At 34.8% G+C, this 18,188-nt stretch overlaps 1 protein-coding gene across 1 annotated transcript in view; it reads right to left on the bottom strand.

Moving 5' to 3' along the window:
* The window catches only part of RPE65 (retinoid isomerohydrolase RPE65), a 122,773-nt gene that overhangs the window by 34,832 nt on the left and 69,753 nt on the right, over positions 1 to 18,188 (bottom strand). Inside the window, exons 2-7 of the mRNA XM_053693930.1 lie at positions 16,592 to 16,674; positions 11,275 to 11,425; positions 10,184 to 10,291; positions 7,379 to 7,520; positions 4,772 to 4,919; positions 2,403 to 2,484 (exon numbers count right to left, since the gene is read on the bottom strand). Of these exons, the coding sequence (XP_053549905.1) occupies positions 2,403 to 2,484; positions 4,772 to 4,919; positions 7,379 to 7,520; positions 10,184 to 10,291; positions 11,275 to 11,425; positions 16,592 to 16,674 (714 nt within the window). The remainder of the gene's footprint in view (positions 1 to 2,402; positions 2,485 to 4,771; positions 4,920 to 7,378; positions 7,521 to 10,183; positions 10,292 to 11,274; positions 11,426 to 16,591; positions 16,675 to 18,188) is intronic.

The following is an 18,188-nucleotide window of genomic DNA, read 5'->3' as shown; positions in this document are numbered from 1 at the left end:
CACTTATGGGTTAATTTTTTCCTATAATTTTTTTTATAAAGCCACAGGAATTAAATATTCCACTTTTAAATCAAATTATGTTATCTATTAGTGTTTTTCTTTTATTGTCATATTAGTTTGTTTTTATGCAAATTAAATAATGTTTAGTTTCTATGGAGATGAATTAATGTTCTTTTGTCTACTGTTTTAATATGTGAGTCTTTTTGCAATTTTTTTAATTAACATATGATTGAACCAATAAGATTAACATCAGGTCTATATAAGGTAGAGTTTGCATGTAACCTGCAGCAACCTCTTGAAAAAGTTCCCACGTTAGGGAACGAAACGGCCGTCGAGGACTTTTCAACTAGTGATACATTGTATCGGTAATCAAAGACACAGACTTCCGGCTTAGACCGGAACCGGCTTATCCCAGAGACTAACAGCAGACGAGCCGCAAACACACACTCTGCAGGGAGATCAGCTGTGGACTGAGTACACTACCCGGCTGCATTGGAAGGCGTCCTGGGGAGCGGTAACTTACCCATACTTTCAAAGACAATTGTGTCTTACATGCCTATTAACTTTGTGAATCTGGTACGCTGAATACCTACCATTTTATTGTTTTAGCTTTGACTTGTTAAAATAAAAAAACCTTCTTCACTTGAGTCCGGTTGCGCTCTTCTCTCTTTGTTTTTCATGACTAATAGTTACATTGTAGCTAGCTTAGGGTTTATTTTTATTTTACAGGCAAGTTTGTATTTATTTTAACTAGGTAGAATAGTTACTAAATAGTTATTAACTATTGAATAACTACCTAGCTAAAATAAATAAAAATTGGCCTGTAAAATATAAAACCTAACCTAAGTTGCACTAACACCTAACACTACACTACAATTAAATAAATTCCCTAAATTAAATATAATTAACTAAATTCAAAACAATTAGCTAAATTACAAAAACCCCCACTAAATTACAGAAAATAAAAAACAAATTACAAGATCTTTAAACTAATTACACCTAATCTAATAGCCCTATCAAAATAAAAAAAGCCCACCCAAAATAAAAAAACCCTAGGCTAAACTAAACTACGAATAGCCCTTAAAAGGGCCTTTTGCGGGGCATTGCCCCAAATAAATCAGCTCTTTTACCTGTAAAAAAAAAATACAAACAACCCCCCAAACAGTAAAACCCACCACCCACACAACCAACCCCCCAAATAAAACCCTAACTAAAAACAACCTAAGCTCCCCATTGCCCTGAAAAGGGCATTTGGATGGGCATTGCCCTTAAAAGGGCATTTAGCTCTATTGGGGCCCAAAGCCCTAACCTAAAAATAAAACCCACCCAATACACCCTTAAAAAATCCTAACACTAACCCCCGAAGATCCAATTACTGGGAGAAGTCTTCATCCAAGCGGCAAGATGTCCTCAACAAAGCCGGCAGAAGTGGTCCTCCAGACGGGCAGAAGTGGTCCTCCAGATGGGCAGAAGTCTTCACCCAGACGGCATCTTCTATCTTCATCCTTCCAACGCGGCGTGACTCCATCTTCAAGACATCCGTCGCGGAGCATCCTCTTCTTCCGACGTCTTCTTGCTGAATGAAGGTTCCTTTAAATGATGTCATCCAAGATGGCGTCCCTTAGATTCCGATTGGCTGATAGAATTCAGAATTAAGGTTGAAAAAATCCTTTTGGCTGATGCAATCAGCCAATAGGATTGAGCTTCAATCCTATTGGCTGATCCAATCAGCCAATAGGATTGAGCTTGCATTCTATTGGCTGATTGGAACCTTCATTCAGCAAGAAGACGTCGGAAGAAGAGGATGCTCTGCACCGGATGTCTTGAAGATGGAGCCGTTCTGCGTCGGAAGGATGAAGATAGAAGATGCCGTCTGGATGAAGACTTCTGCTAGGGGTTAATAAATGTAGGTAGGTGGCGGCGATGTTAGGGACGTCAGATTAGGGGTTAATATGTTTATTATAGTGGCGGCGACATTGGCGGCGGCGGATTAGGAGTTAATATGTTTATTATAGTGGCAGCGACATACAACCAACTCACCGCTGACTTAAGCAGCGCTGGTATTGGAGTGCTGTATGGAGCACAATTTTGCTCTACGCTCACTTCTTGCCTTTTAACGCCGGGTTTAGAAAAAGCTGTAATACCAGCGCTGTAGTTAAGTGAGCATTGAGAATAACGTGCAAGTTAATACCGCACCCCTCATAACGCAAAACTCGTAATCTGGCCGTATGTATTTTTCTCTCACATGAGGAGGAACTATAAAGAAGTTCATGTTTGTAGATAGATTTATGTTACTAATTGAGGATCATAGAAAAATTAGATTAAATGTAGGGTGACCATATTGCCGCTTTAAAAAGGGACACATATGAAAAATACATATGTCAGAATGAGTAGTCACTTACCTGTGAACATATGAGGGCTTAAATCTTTCACTGCAGGGAAACTGAACAACAACTTTTGATTTGTTTATGGGATCTTCTTTGTCTGAAATTCAAAAATGTTTTATTATTATTTTGCTAATTTGATGTAAATATATTTAGGTATACTTTAAATTATACCCATAGTAGGTGGTACTTTGCAGAAAAAATGACAGTACTTGGTAACCAATCATCTTTTGACTTCCTTGTATAAGCAAGAGGGAGTGACACGACAGCAGGGAAGTACCAAATATTTGTTTGTAATCTACAGGTGTATTTAACAAAACCAGAAGCATATATAGCAAATTGTATTATGTAACACAGGTGTGAAATTACCAGATCAACCCAAGTCCTCTAATTAATTATGTAATCTAAATAGACTACACCATAATTCTAGAATTGCTATGACATAAAAAAATATTTGATTCCTTTAAAGTTAGCAGAAATATGAGACTAACAAGGACATTACATTTAAAAATGAAATTTCTCATTACTTGTTTAATTCATTTATTTGTTTAATGACTTTTCTTGTTTAAAATTGTTTTATTTTCCACTGCTCCAGATGCAGGAAATGAGAGAAGATAAACATACTCAAGTCTTTTAAAGGAACATGTCCCTGTTTTGCAAGTTGTAAACAAAATGACAGTTTTAGATGCTTTTAAATCATATCCTTTTGTATTCTGATGCATAGCTTGTACCTTTAACAGTTCCTAATTTTCTGTATTGCTGACATTTATTCTTAAATATCACTCATGTTAAAGGGACATGAACTTCAATTTTTTTCTTTCATGATTTAGAAAGAGCTTGCAATTTTAAACAACTTTTTAATTTACTTAATTTATCTAATTTGATATCCTCTGCTAAAAAAAGCATATCTAGATAGGCTCAGTACCTGCTGATTGGTGGCTGCACATAGATGCCTCATGTGATTGGCTCACCCATGTATATTGATATTTTTTCCACAAAGGATATATAAAGACTGAAGCAAATTAGATAATAGAAGTAAATTGGAATTGTATTGTCTACATGAATCATTAAAGAAAATTTGGGTTTAGTGTCCCTTTTAATACTGGTTTGGCAAAAGACCTAGCTACTGAAAGAATGAGAATGTGCATCTATGAATTTGTGCATCATTGTGTGACATCAGTGATCACATTTAATGCACTCAACCTACTGATATGAATCTAGGCCATATATGCAAATACACCTCTAAAATGTGGTCTGTGGTCTTTATAGAATGTTCGCAGATCTGCAACTTAATAGAATTATTCCAATTTTTTTGGAATACTTGTAAATATGTCAAAAAGGCTAGTTTGGCACTTTTTCAAGTGTTGTGTTCGATAAGTGTAAAATGTCTTGAAAACGTCCTGAAATGTATTTAAAAAGAAAGGATTATGACTGGCCAGAAAATGTTGGCTCTATAATAAAAATAGGGCTTTTTCCAGCTGGCCACAAATGGCTGAAAACCCGCTATTGTGATCGTGTTTAAACAAAAAGTGCCCTTTTCTATCCGAAAACCCACGAAAAAAAGAGGCCAATAAATTATGATTGACCTTTATATTAGTTGTTTAAATAATGAAGAAATATGTCTAAAGTTTTAGTTTTCAATTGGGCGCCAACCATGTTGTAACCTAGGTCTCCCTAGGTTTAATACTCTGGTATTCTATATTGTTTCCTGTGTCCTGGCCAGTTAGTGATAGTTCATATTCCTTTAACTTTTTGGTAATATTCAATTACAATCAATTATAAAAAAGGAAGTGATTTTAATTAATATATAACTACATATAAGCAGCCAATAGTGTATTTATATGTGTTACAACATAATTTTATGACCCTTTAAAAGGACATTATACACTAGATTTTTCTTTGCAGAAATGTTTTGTAGATGATCCATTTATATAGCCTATACAGGTTTTGCTTATTTTTAAATAACATTGCACTGATTTTCAGACTCCTAACCAAGCCCCAAAGTTTTAGAAGAATACTTATGTATACCTACTCCAACTTGCTCCTGTTTGTGTAAAGGGTCTTTTCATATGCAGAGGAAGGAAGAGGGGGGGGGGGAGTCTATTTATTTTTTTTGGCTATACAACCACTTTTGGTGGGTGTTCCAGCTAACCTTTTCAACAGAGCTAAACTGTGAGCTTCTAAGTAAGTTTTTAAATGTTTTTGTCTGGATTTTTAGATCAGTATCTGTGCATATTCTTATTTATAGTAGTGTCTATTACATGCAGTTATATGAAAATTGGTGTATACTGTCCCTTTTAGTCTGCTAACATATTGATCTGCAGCGTCTATGTGTTAGGAACTTGGCTCTCACTGTTGTAGATGAACCGTCATTATCAAGAACATACCTGCCTGCAGTGGAGGGATTTTTACAATGTTGTAGGCGAAGGCAAAATGTTTTCCAAAACAGTTTCCAATATTATACACAGTGCCGTCATTTTCAATATGGGGGTGGGCTGTGACTCCATTGATGGAAACATAATTGCAAAGATCCACCTGAAAAATTACATTAGAGAAGTCTGTGACAAAGGAAAAGTTAAAGGGACACTGAACCCAGATTTTTCTTTCATGATACAGATAGAGCATGCAGTTTTAAGCAACTTTCTAATTTACTCCTATTATCAATTTTTCTTCGTTCTCTTACTATCTTTATTTGAAAAAGAATGCATCTAAGCTTTTTTTGGTTCAGACCTTTGGACAGCACTTTTTTATTGGTGGATGAATTTATCCACTAATCAGCAAGAACAACCCAGGTTGTTCACCAAAAATGGGCAGGCATCTAAACTTACATTCTTGCATTTCAAATAAAGATACCAAGAGAATGAAGAAAATTTGATAAATTAGAAAGTTGCTTAAAATTGCATGCTCTATCTGAATCACGAAAGAAAAAATTTGGGTTCAGTGTCCCTTTAAAGTGATAGTAAAGTAAAAAAAAATAACTTTCATGATTCAGATACAACATGTAATTTTAAACAATTTTCCAATTTACTCCTTTCTCGTGTTAGGCTGATAGGAGCTCAGGAGCTATGGCAGCAATGTTTGCAACAATGTTTGTAGCAATTTTAAACATTGTTGCAAACAGTGCTGCCAAAGAAAGCTAAAGACACGTGCACGCTCCAAAGGTCTTATGAACCTACCTAGATTTACGCTTTGCCAAAAGATTGATTAAAATTGCTTAAACGCATGCTGTATCTGAATCATTAAAGTTACATTTTGATTTTACTGTCTCTTTAAGTCAGTAGAAATATATTTGTTAAAGGGATACGAAACCCAATGTTTTCTTCTTTTATGATTTAGAAAGAGCATGCAATTGTAAACAATCTTCCAATTACTTCTATCTAATTTGCTTCTCTCTCTTGATATCCTTTGTTGAAAAGCATATCTAAATAGACGCAGTAGCCGTTTATTGGTGGCTGTTCATAGATGCCTCTCGTGATTGGCTCGCCCATGTGCATTGCTAGTTCTTCAACCAAGGATATCTGAAGAATGAAGCAAATTAAATAATAGAAGCAAATTGGAATGTTTTTTAAAATTATATTCTCTATCTGAAACATGAAAGAGAAATGTTGGGTTTCATGTCCCTTTAATAACTCTGCCTTCCACACAAGAGTGGGAAATAGCATGTTAATAATTTAGCTAAGTTATCGGTCCTATAATATTCTTATGCTATTTTATATTTATTTAAAGGAACATTAAAGTCAGAATTGTATTCCCCATAAAATATTTATTTATTAATAATAGCAAAAGGATTACAATACACTTGTATTATTTACTTTTACTAGTTTTCCTGTAATTGAACTCTAAATTCATGAGGATATCCCAGTGCTTTCGGAGATGCTGGAGTGCTTCCAAAACAATAACTGTGCTATATTCCACACAGTGATTGGTTGATCAGTGTTGGAACTAATTTATATTCTGGCCTAATTAGCCACAACAATGGAAGATAAACTTGCAAAATTACAGTTTTAAATGCTTTTAAAATATTTTGTATGCATATTGTTTGCATTGCATTGTTTAAAAAACTGCTTAAATATAGTTTAGCAATACTTATTTGGGGTCCTATTGAGAATAGAGCATTCTCATTGAGACTTTGTTTCTAGACAAGTGCGAAAATTATCAAATTTGAGCTATTTTTTGCGTTTGTCAGAAATGTAACAAATGAGTGGCCCCTTTAGCAAGTAAACGAACAAATGATTGCCTTAGACAAAACAAAAATTATTTGTTCATGTGATTAAAACATTACTCTAAAGATGAGAAAGGCTTTTCTGCGGGTGGGTAAGGCTTCATAGAGATCCAACAATGGCCTTTTCAATGTATTTATTCCTGTGTTCTTGGCCTATGTATACCCCATTAAAAAAAACTGCTGCTGCTGGTGACTTGTAGCAATAGCACTAGCTACTACTTTTAAAGGGACATGAAACCCAAAATGTTTCTTTCCTGATTCCGACAGAGCATGTTATTTTAAACAACTTTCCAGTTCACTTCTATTATCATTTTTGCTTCATTCTCTTGGCATCCTTTAATGAAGGTGCAGCAACTACTGGGAACTAGCTGAATACAATTGTAAACCAACGACAAGAGGCATATATGTTCAGCCACAAATCAGTAGCTAGCTCCCAGCTCCTGAGCCTACCTAGGTATCCATTTCAACAAAGGATACTAAGAGAACAAATCAATTTAGGTAATAGAAGTAAAATGGAAAGTTGTTTAAAATTGTATGTGGTATCTGAAACAAGAAAGAATAATGTTGGGTTTCGTGTCACTTTAACTTTACATTCCCCATAGGAAATAGCAGGTGAAAGTACTTTGTTAACAAATTCATTCTAAATGACCCCATGGATAAACATTGGACAAAACAAAAATAAATGTTTTTTGGGACAATTTATCCAAAAGTAATTTTTGGCTATTAACAACCTCAATTAATATTTTAAATGATAAAAAATAAATATACATACCCGTTTAACTGTCTCCAATGTCTCTGGATTGATCTTTGTAATATAATTAGTTTCTGTGCAGGCATAATAGTCTTCTCCAATTGGATACACATTAACCAAGGCATTGTCAGTGATCTCCAAACCTTTAAAGTAGGAGAAAAACCTAAAAATAAAATAAAAATGATATTTTTATTTATTATTTGGAGTGGAGACAATCTATTAACAAACTTAGAAGAGATAACTGAGCATATAGTAACTTATACAGAGATCTGTCAAGTCACACAGTGAGGGAGTATGACACACTGTTTAAAGGGATACTGAACCCAATTTTTTTCTTTTATGGTTCAGATTATTAGAGCAGCAATTTTAAGGAACTTTCTAATTTACTCCAATTATCAATTTTTCTTCGTTCTCTTGGTATCTTCGAAAAAGAATGTAAACTTACGAGCCAGCCCATTTTTGGTTCAGCACCATGGATAGTGCTTACTGATTGGTGGGTACATTTAGCCACCAATCAGCAAGCTGTACCCAGGTGCTAAACCAAAGATGGGCTAGCTCATAAGCTTACATTTCTGCTTTTTTAAATAAAGATACATAGAGAACGAAGAAAATTTGATAATTGGAGTAAATTAGAAAGCTGCTTAAAATTGCTGCTCTATATGAATCATGAAAAAAAAATTGGGTTCAGTATCCAGAAAATGTTATTAATCAATAAAATCAATAAAATCAATAAAATCACATTATAGATTGAAAAATCAGATTGCGCAAACTTCGTCCTGTGTAATCACTCAGCCTCAAAAATTTACATGTTTTCATTTGTCATATCTGATATAAGCCTTAATCACAATCGATCAGCTGATGTCTTATTTGCCCTTTTTCTGGACGAAAAGGTCCCTTTTTAATTTGACGCTATCATATTAGTGTGTTTTCAGCTCATTCCTGCACTTTCAATTTTGTTTTCGAATCCTTGGTAAGAGCCCTATTATAACTGTGGGGCTAAAAAGTTCTTGGTAATCATAATCCATTTTTTTTTGGAAACAGTTTATTAACTTGCACATGAGCAACACAATCTGAAATGGCCCAGGATACATTATAGAGGTCTTTTAACATGCATGGTATCGATTCATTAAAGCTCCATTCATCCCTACTGTAGATGCTGTATACAATGGACAGGGCACATATTTATATATGTATATGTGCTGAGTATGTGATATCCTGTATAGCTCTGCAGTAAACGTCACTTCAGGACACCAACATCTACAAATAGTGTGTTTTTAATTTTTTAATATTTGATTGTAAGTCACAGTCGTACTATTGTGATTGTCACTAACAGTACTGGCGTCTTCAAAACCAGGTTTTAAAACAGGATCACACAATCACTACTTTCATAGGAACTTATTGCAATCCGTTTCCATCCACACCACTGCTAAACCATCTGAATGTATTTTGTATGTTCTCATGATGGGCAGACTGGCAGCATTTTTCTATCGCTATATGGTCACTTTTAAACTTAGATAATTATTGTTTATGACAATATTTATTTGTATTGTTTGTTAAAGCACCATTTCCATTTTGGCATGATCTAAGAACAAAATGGTGTCCACGGGTTTCTATGTATGGGACTTATATCTTCTTCTTATAATGGATTTTAACTTTACTGAAACAGGAAAATCATGAACCCGCTCCATTGCAGCACTGTATCTGCCTAGGACACCTTCAAACGAGATTGCGCATTAGTGACCAGGTTTTTATAAGGGATGCGCCTTCATGCAGACTAAATACAAACATGGTAACAACAGCACTCAACAACCAATTTGGTCGGAAAGCCAAAAGCCATTTTAGGACCAAATCTCTGATAGAATGTTCTGTCACATATCAGAACAGTAAAACAATTGATACTATCTTTTAAACAAGCTACAATATACACCACAATTACAATATATTTTAATGTTCATGATAACACTTTGCAATATTTTAGATTTTTTTTTACAGTATTGAATAAGCATTAGTAAGTTTTTAAAACAAAATTTTATTTACTAATACAATATATATGTATGTATATATATATATATATATATATATATATATATATATATATGTGTGTGTGTGTGTGTGTATAAAAGCTACTACATTGCTATATTTTACACATAGAGAGAAGCGCACTCACAGGAATGAACACCAACTCAATACCATTGTTAGCCTGTTCTTTAGCGATTTACCACCTGGGTGCAGCTTCTTTTTAGCCCAGTATTGCTTTTCACAGAGAAGAACTTTCCTGTAGTATATCAGTCTGATCCCGCCTATTACGGTCAGTCCAGCGCCAAAATACCAGGCAATTCCTCTCTGAACAAGGAACACAGCAACCCCAGACGATAGTTTTGGCCTTCATTAGGCCTCGTCAGTGAAGTGTAGCCATATTCCTCTAATCACACTGAGCAAGGAGTCCACGTCTGGTTACCTTTTTTTCCCATAGGGAGACTAAATACACACATAGGGCCAGATTTAACAAGCAGCGGATGCTGCTGAATCCGCCGGAAACTAAAGAAGAAGCAGTGGTCGTAAGACTGCAATAATCCTGATACTCTATGATCAGGAAGATTGACACCACCTGCAAGGGGCCAATTGGCTGTGTATGTGCAGGGGCGGCAATGCGCAAGCATTTCACAAGAAATACTTGTGCAATGTTAAATATTGACAGCCTATGCTGTCGGTATTAAGCGATGTCGGGTGAACATGATGCGCTACAGCAAATCGTGTCCGCCCGGCACTTGATAAATTGGCCCCATAGAAAGTGCTTCTCTCTTTGTATTCATTGCTATATTTTACCTGGAAAATATATTTCTGCATGGGTCTGGATAAGCAAATGTGCCAAATTCTGTAATGACGATTCTCTTCTCAGTCATTGCTCTGACATAAGCATCAGTTCGAATAAATCTACATTTGAAAAAAAAAAAAGTAAATTAAGGTATTCACTTATTAAATACACATGCAAATCCTATCTCTGTAAATTGAAGGTGCATTCAATTATTTATTTATGTGCGTAGTATGTATCAGCAATTAAGCACTAAATTTAAAAAAATAATGAACTTATTTTGCAGTGTGGTTTAATTTTTCATTAATTAATGAAATTAGTGAATTTATGTTGAATTAAAGTTTATTTTAAAGTCCCTCTAAAAGCTATGCAATACAATATAAACATATAAAGAGACCTGCAACGTCCAAATGCAATTAATATTTTATTACAGTTTTCGTTAAACCATTTAGAATGCTGTTTTCTGCAACTATCTTTAGTGCACTAACAGAAAATAAATGTATGTATAGTTAAAGTGATAATGTACTGTACATTTGGTTTCTCCTTAATGTGTTCCCAATGACTTGATATTGCAGCTAAAAAGAAGAAAATGTATGGAACATTTCTCTTTTATTATCATTTTTCGATATGAAATAGGTGTTTTGTTGAGTGAAGCCTCTATTAATTGACCTCAAGAACATGCCCATATAAATGGGCTGAGTATACAGAAATCATGCTGGGTTAGTGCACTTGAGAATTTGTGATCAGGTTTTATTATATCTCTATGTATATACCCAATGGTCAATAATTAAGAGTGAGTAATTGAAAATTAAAATGATATTTTCCATCCCACTGGGAGATTGATGGCTGTCTAGTGTTTTCGTAGCTTTTTATAGCCTTTCTACAGAGAATACTTAAGTATTTGTATTCAGTATAGGTTGTGATTTCTACAGACAAAACAGCTATTTTAAATGACAAAATAAAGGCAAAGAAGCAATTTATAAAACTGAAAAAATTACAGAGCAATGTCCCTTTAAATAGTTGAAAGATATACGATAATGCTTAGTCAACCACACAACAGTATAAATGTTAAAAGACCTTTTTGACTGGTGTATTTAGTACATACCTCCGATGGTACGTTACATGACCTTCCTTAAAATCAAACTTGTGGAGAAGGGCTTGTCCGTCAAACAAATGATAATACTGTTCAGAGCCAACTTCAAATAATCCTGGTCCACACCTCAACAGACTGCCTGAGAGCCAGTGGGGTAATCGGCCTAGCAGCAAAATAAAGGCATTAGAAAAATGAAAGAAAATAAATAAAATTCAGAGATATTTATGAAGCTGCAGAAGCCATTGCAGAGGATTCTGGGTATGGATATGCAAATGAACCCCACAAAATATATTAGCTGGGGATAATAATACTTGAAAGAACCTTTGGGTAGAATTTCCTCAGCACCCCATAGAACGGCCACTGATCAATATTCAAAGGTTTACAGTATAAAGGGGCACAAATATTTTTAAAAGATTACAAAATGAAAACACAATGATCAAAGTATTTTCAAAATATTATTTTTTAATTGTTTAATATTTTTATTGTTCAATAAATGAATATTGAACATTTTTTGTCTTTCTCTAATTAATAAATTAATTAAATCAGTCAATTTATGTGGAATTACATTTTATTCTATTGTTCCTTTAAAAGATATTAAATAAAAATATAAATATATAAAGAAACTTGCAACTTCCATATATAATTCATATTTTATTATAGTTTCCTCTGAACCATTTAGCATGCTGGTTTCTGCAGCTAACCTTCCTGCAAGAGAAAATACAATATACAATTTACAATAATATGCTGATGTTCATTTGTAAAGTTTTTAAACTATGAATCCTGAAATCATACACATGTTAATGAGCATGAAGTGTTTAAGGAACATAAAACCCATATTTTCTTAACAACTTTTCAATTTACTTCTATTAATAAATTGTGTTTGTTTTTGTGTTATCCTTTGTTGAAAATCAGGAAGGTAAGTTCAGGAGTGTGCACTAGTCTGCAGCACTATATAGCAGCATAACAATGTTGTACATTAGCAAGAGCACTAGATGGTAGCACTATATTCTGTCATGTAGTGCCCAGACATGTGTAAGCTACTCTATCTAGATGTCTCTTCAACAATGAATAAAATGAGAACAAAGTAAATTTGATAATAGAAGTAAATACAGCTTTAAGATACTTTACAGTTTACTTCCATTATCAAATTGTGTACAATCGTTTTATATGCACACTTTTTAAGGCATCAGCAACTACTGAGCATGTGCAAGAATTCACAGTGTATATGTATATGATTCTGTGATTGGCTAATAACTGTCACATGATACAGGGGGCTGGGAAATTAAAGTAAATTTAAAAATTTGTAAAAAAAAATAAAAAAAATCTACAGCTTATTTCATATTCAGAGTAAGCGTGATTGCATTGTTTTTTATTATGCACTTTTTAATTATGCAATTCTGTATTTAATAATCCTTTAAACACTACACTCCCTAAAAAACAAGGTCACAAAGCAAATTCTGTAAGATGCAAATGTTGCAAATCAAATAGCTGCTTTAGGTGATTTCCAGCATTTTGAAAACCTAGGTTACAGATTTATTTTATTTTTTTTAATATTTTTTTTGGTCTCTATAGGGAACATGGGACAAAGCACACTTATTACATAAAGCAAGATGTGTTTAATTTCCATTTAATGCTGCAGTTTGCCTGACCTAACTACATATGAGTCACATAGTTCTATAGGTGGAGGGAGACACACTTACATAACATAAAAATTACTTTATTTTAGGTCAGTGATATCTATTTAAATATTCTAGTTCTTTTAAACACATATAAAACTCCTACCACCACTTGCCTTATATGAAGGACCCAATCCAAGCTTACGTCTATAGACCACAAGGCTAGTCACAGTCATTATGTTAGCATAACGTGCATTATTTTGTAGTTGTTATCTACTAAAGCCAGCTAGGAAAAATATGTAACAGGGTTAGCCTTGAAACGCCAGCAGGGTGCATTTCAAGGGTTAGAAAATCCACAATTCTATATTATAATATCAAAGTGTTTCATTCCCTTTAAGATTTGAAAAAAATCATTGTATAATGTGATCAACATTATCCGGTGATTAGAGATTTAGTTTTAAGCAGATTTAAAATGTGGACATATTAGAGAGTCTACAAAACAATTTTCCTCATACAAAGGATTTGTTTGTGAATGAGCTCTGTGTTTGCCAAAAGATTAGTGATTACAATTCCATCCACACTGTCACTGCTACTTTGTTACAAGTTTCCAGACCCACAGATCATTTGGAAAGTGAATAAAGAAAAGCGTTATTCAATTGACATGATTTAACAGCTCATTTTTAACTTGAATAGGAGTTTTAAATCAATTGCTTGTTAGTTTATATATTGGGCATCTAATTAACTCCATATTTCATTTTTGACCTAATGTATTTAAGGCTGTGAGATATGTGATAGATAACCTATTATGGGCCAGATTATAAGTAGAGCACTAATTAACGCTCCCACTTGAAAGTTAATTCCGCTAGAATTAGGATTTTTGCGTTCTTCGGGTTACGCTCGTATTAGAGTTGAAAGAAACCCCCCTCTACTGACAACATGATTGCATATTCACATTTGCGCTAACCCAATCTCATATTTTCGTATGTGCAAGCTCGATCGTAATATTCTAATATGCACTAGCCCGACATGAAAATATGAATATTGCATAAATATACTTTTTCATGTTTTCATCTACTTAAATGAAAAGGGCTTCAATGCACGTCTATATATGTCTATATATGTATACATATGTATTTATATGTGTTTATATATCTGTAAATACACATATAAATAAATAAATACATATGTGCACATATATAAACATATAAATATACATACATATACATCTGTAGACATGTATATGTATGTATCACTATGTTAAAGGGACAGCCTACACCAGAATTTTTATTGTTTAAAAATATAGATAATCCCTTTATTACCCATTCCCTAGTTTTGCACAACTAACACAGTTATATAAATACACTTTTTACCTCTGTGATTACCTTGTATCTAAGCCTCTGCAAACTGCCCCCTTATTTTAGTTCTTTTGACAGACATCCATTTTAGCCAATCAGAGCTGGCTCACCTGAACTCTACGTGCATGAGCACAGTGTTATCTATATGACACACATGAACTAACACCCTCTAGTGGTGAAAAACTGTCAAAATGCCCTGAGAGAAGAGGCAGCCTTCAAGGGCTTAGGAATTAGCATATGAACATCCTAGGTTTAGCTTTCAACTAAGAATACCAAGAGAACAAATCAAAATTGGTGATAAAAGTAAATTGGAAAATTGTTTAAAATTGCATTCTCTATCTGAATCATGAAAGTTTATTTTGGACTAGGCTGTCCCTTTAAAGCCCTTTGTCTGCTGTTTTGTTCCTAACACCTGAGACCTCATATTTTGTTTCAAATATTTTTATTGGATAGTGTTATTATGAGTGTAACTATACTTTGTAAGGTATTTTTATGTGTTTTGTGACAATTTTTAGTTATGCACAGCTCTGAGGACACATTAATGATTCTAGCGTAAATCGCGATTGCGCTCACTCGATTACATTTATTTTCAACTCGTAATACGAGCGCAATTTCACCTGCAAGAAAAATATTGTGAAGACCCAATATCACTTGAGCACAAACGCTTGCGCTCCACTTGTAATCTAGTCATATATCTGGGTATCTGTATACTGTACTGCATATGTATCTTCATGAATCTTTGCATAACCCAAGAAAGATTTTGTATTTCTTTTTTTCCAGATACTTTAGAGATGCAAAATATCATTTGGCATTTTTGAAAAACAAATATATTTCATTTGGGGATAATTAAATACCACCTAGCGCATTATAACAATTATATTCAGTTTCAATAGTTTATCTTGAGTTTAGTGACATTTGTGTATGCATGAGGGTAATTTTTACATGACCTTACAATAGCTAATATTATTGGCCTTAAAGTGTTACCATGTAAAACAAAGACAGTTAGCTGATAAATATAGTTATAGTCATATGTCCTATGTCACTGAGCAAATGCATCAGATTGGTGCATGTACAAATTGTTCAGCAAGTTATATATGTGATTTTTTCCCCCAGGGTGTTAAAGCAGCATGCAGATAGAATTAATTGTTCCATGAAAACTAGGGTTGTCAGCAGAGGTGTAACTAGAAACCACAGGGCCCAGGTGCAAGAATCTAAGAAGCCCCCCCCCCCACCAAAAAAAGTGAATTTGATACATATCATTTTTTTTTGTCTGTGAGATGGTCTGACCCCCTATTACTGTATATATTGACACTGTTTAACCCACCAGTACTGTATATAGTGAGTTAGTGACACAGTCTGTAATCTTCCAGTGAGATGGCTGGCCTGACCCTACCCGCCGCAGTACTTTATAAAGTGACCACAGTAGTCAGTGACATGGTCCAGCCCCCCCCCCCATACTGTATATTAAGGTTGCCACCCGTCCCTTAAAATACAGAACACTTATAAGTTACACATGCTGCAGGGTGTGCAGGGAGGAATATTAATAGTGCTGTCCAGAAACACAATACATGTTCCTCCCTGCACACCCTACAGCATGTGTAACTCATAAGTGTCCAGGAAAACATGGCTGAGGTGGCAACCCTAACTGTATATAGTGGTACTGTATAGTGACACTGTTTACCCCCTGCCCCCCCATGCTGTAGTAACAAGGTCTGTAGTTTGCTGGTTCCACAAACATACACACACACACACACATACATGCATAAATACACACACAGTCACATACATACATACACACACACACATGCATAAATACACACACAGTCACATACACACACACACGCATAAATACACACACAGTCACATACATACATACACACCAATGGGCAAAACAGAAAGACTAACCCCTGTAGTCAGAGATACTAGTAAAGCATCATGTCACACTCACATGATATCAGTGCAGGCAGTGGCAGGTCAACGTTTTTTTATTAATTTTTTTTTTTAAGCTGGGCCCCCACCCTCAGGGGCCCAGTCGCAGTTGCGACCTCTGCACCCCCTGTAGTTTCGGCCCTGGTTATCAGATGTCATAATTAAACATGATGAATGACCAGCAAGTGGCTGTGTAGATAGACGGTAGGTGGATTTCATCCTAGACTCTGCTTTACCCCAACCAAGTATAGGTTTCAAAACTTCACAGTGATTCTTTGTGTTAGGCTAAGCAGTGATTTTTTTTACCTTTGGTTGCTTGTATTGCGCACAATAAGTAACACACATACAGCGCATTGATTTGCTCCGTCCTGACGACTAGTAACACACACACAAATAGCATATTATTTACAATGAAATGCTTCGACTGACCGGTAACATGTGTAGCCATAGGGGAAGCCATCTCCTCAGCTGTATCATAAAGCTTCTTGTAACCTGCGGCTGGATGCTCCACACTAGGAAAATAGTAAATATGTCGTTATTTGTTATTTTTGGAAATGATTTACAAATGAATAGTTATTATCAACAAATTGAGTAACATGATGGTCATATATTATAGAATGAAGGCTGTCGCCTGGTAACAAATGTATAGAACAAATCTGACAGTCAAACCATAATAATGCACCAAAAAGTACAGCTGATTGGCAGGTTCCATAGATCTGTTTCTCAACTCCAGTCAGAGAAGGGACGTTAAAATTAATTTGAAATATACCACACGTGTCCTTGACCGTGCATACACATTGCCTGCACGTGCTCCAATTGCTACATGCTTGAGAAAAGTGATCATAAATCAAATGTAAGGAAACTGCAAAAAGGCCTTTTGAAAATGATATTGTATGTCCTATTAAAGTGCCATAAAATATTTATGAGTTATGTTCATATTATAAAAGGGTCAAGTGAGGTAAAACAGTGTGTGAAAAAAGTGTGAAAAAAGTGTAAAAAAAGTTTGTTTTTTAATAAAATTTCCACAAATCTGCAAAATGACTTTCACTTTAGTGTTGACAATTGTATCCTGCTCCATTCCCCTTATCAGTGTCCTACTCCAAACCTTTTGGTACCACGTAACAAAGTGTGTATGTAAGGATATAATTACTTATGCAAGTAAGGGCGGGTTGAGGAGGGACAGCAGGTATGGCTTGCTCATTTCCATGGGGATAATGTCACATGCTTTGTGAAAGCTTCAGCATTATACTGTGCACTGCTTTAGTCAGGTGTCATGTGACTCTGCCCCCTACTATGCACATGTGCATTCTGCTGAAGCTATAGCCTGGATAGCACCTTCCAATTGTAATATCGCCCAGGAGGGAGCTTGCTGCAAACAAAACTATGCCTGAATAAAATGGGTTAATTGGGGTTAAAACAGAAACCATTTTTGCAGGTTAGCTTTGGCTGCATTAAACATTTAGAAACTTATGTTAGTTCATACTGTGTTATGCCCCTTTAATTGTTAAAGACAAGAGCAACAACAACTACAATTTGTTGAGTTTAAAGGGACAGTAAACACCTTAAGATTTGTATATAAAATGTTTAGTACTGTATAATGAAAAAACTTTGCAATATACTTACATAATATATTATGCCCATTTTCATGAAATTGAGCAATTTCTAATTCCCAGAACTTAAACTGTACGCTGCTGAACTCTCAAGGCTAACTCTAATATATATATATGTTTCCCTAATTGGCTTTATGAGATAACAACTGCTAAACAATGCATTCTATACTAGCATTTGGCTATTGATAAATAAATGCAGTACAAATTATGTTAATGTGTTTTATAAATATTAATTCTGGGCTGATGTGTTATTCTATAACCCAACAGTTACGTAATTACATGGTGTTTACTGTCCCTTTAAGGAAAGTCTTTATTTTTGACCTAACAGTGAATAACTGAGGACTAGGCAATAAAACATCTCTCCAGCTCTAGTCCCAATTGAGGTCATGGCACACCTCCCAGGAAAAGGTGGATGC

This window comes from Bombina bombina, chromosome 10, assembly GCF_027579735.1.
Source record: "Bombina bombina isolate aBomBom1 chromosome 10, aBomBom1.pri, whole genome shotgun sequence".
NCBI classification, from domain to species: domain Eukaryota; kingdom Metazoa; phylum Chordata; class Amphibia; order Anura; family Bombinatoridae; genus Bombina; species Bombina bombina.
Note: the sequence above shows the minus strand (reverse complement) of the source record. Positions and strands in the feature narration are given on the sequence as shown.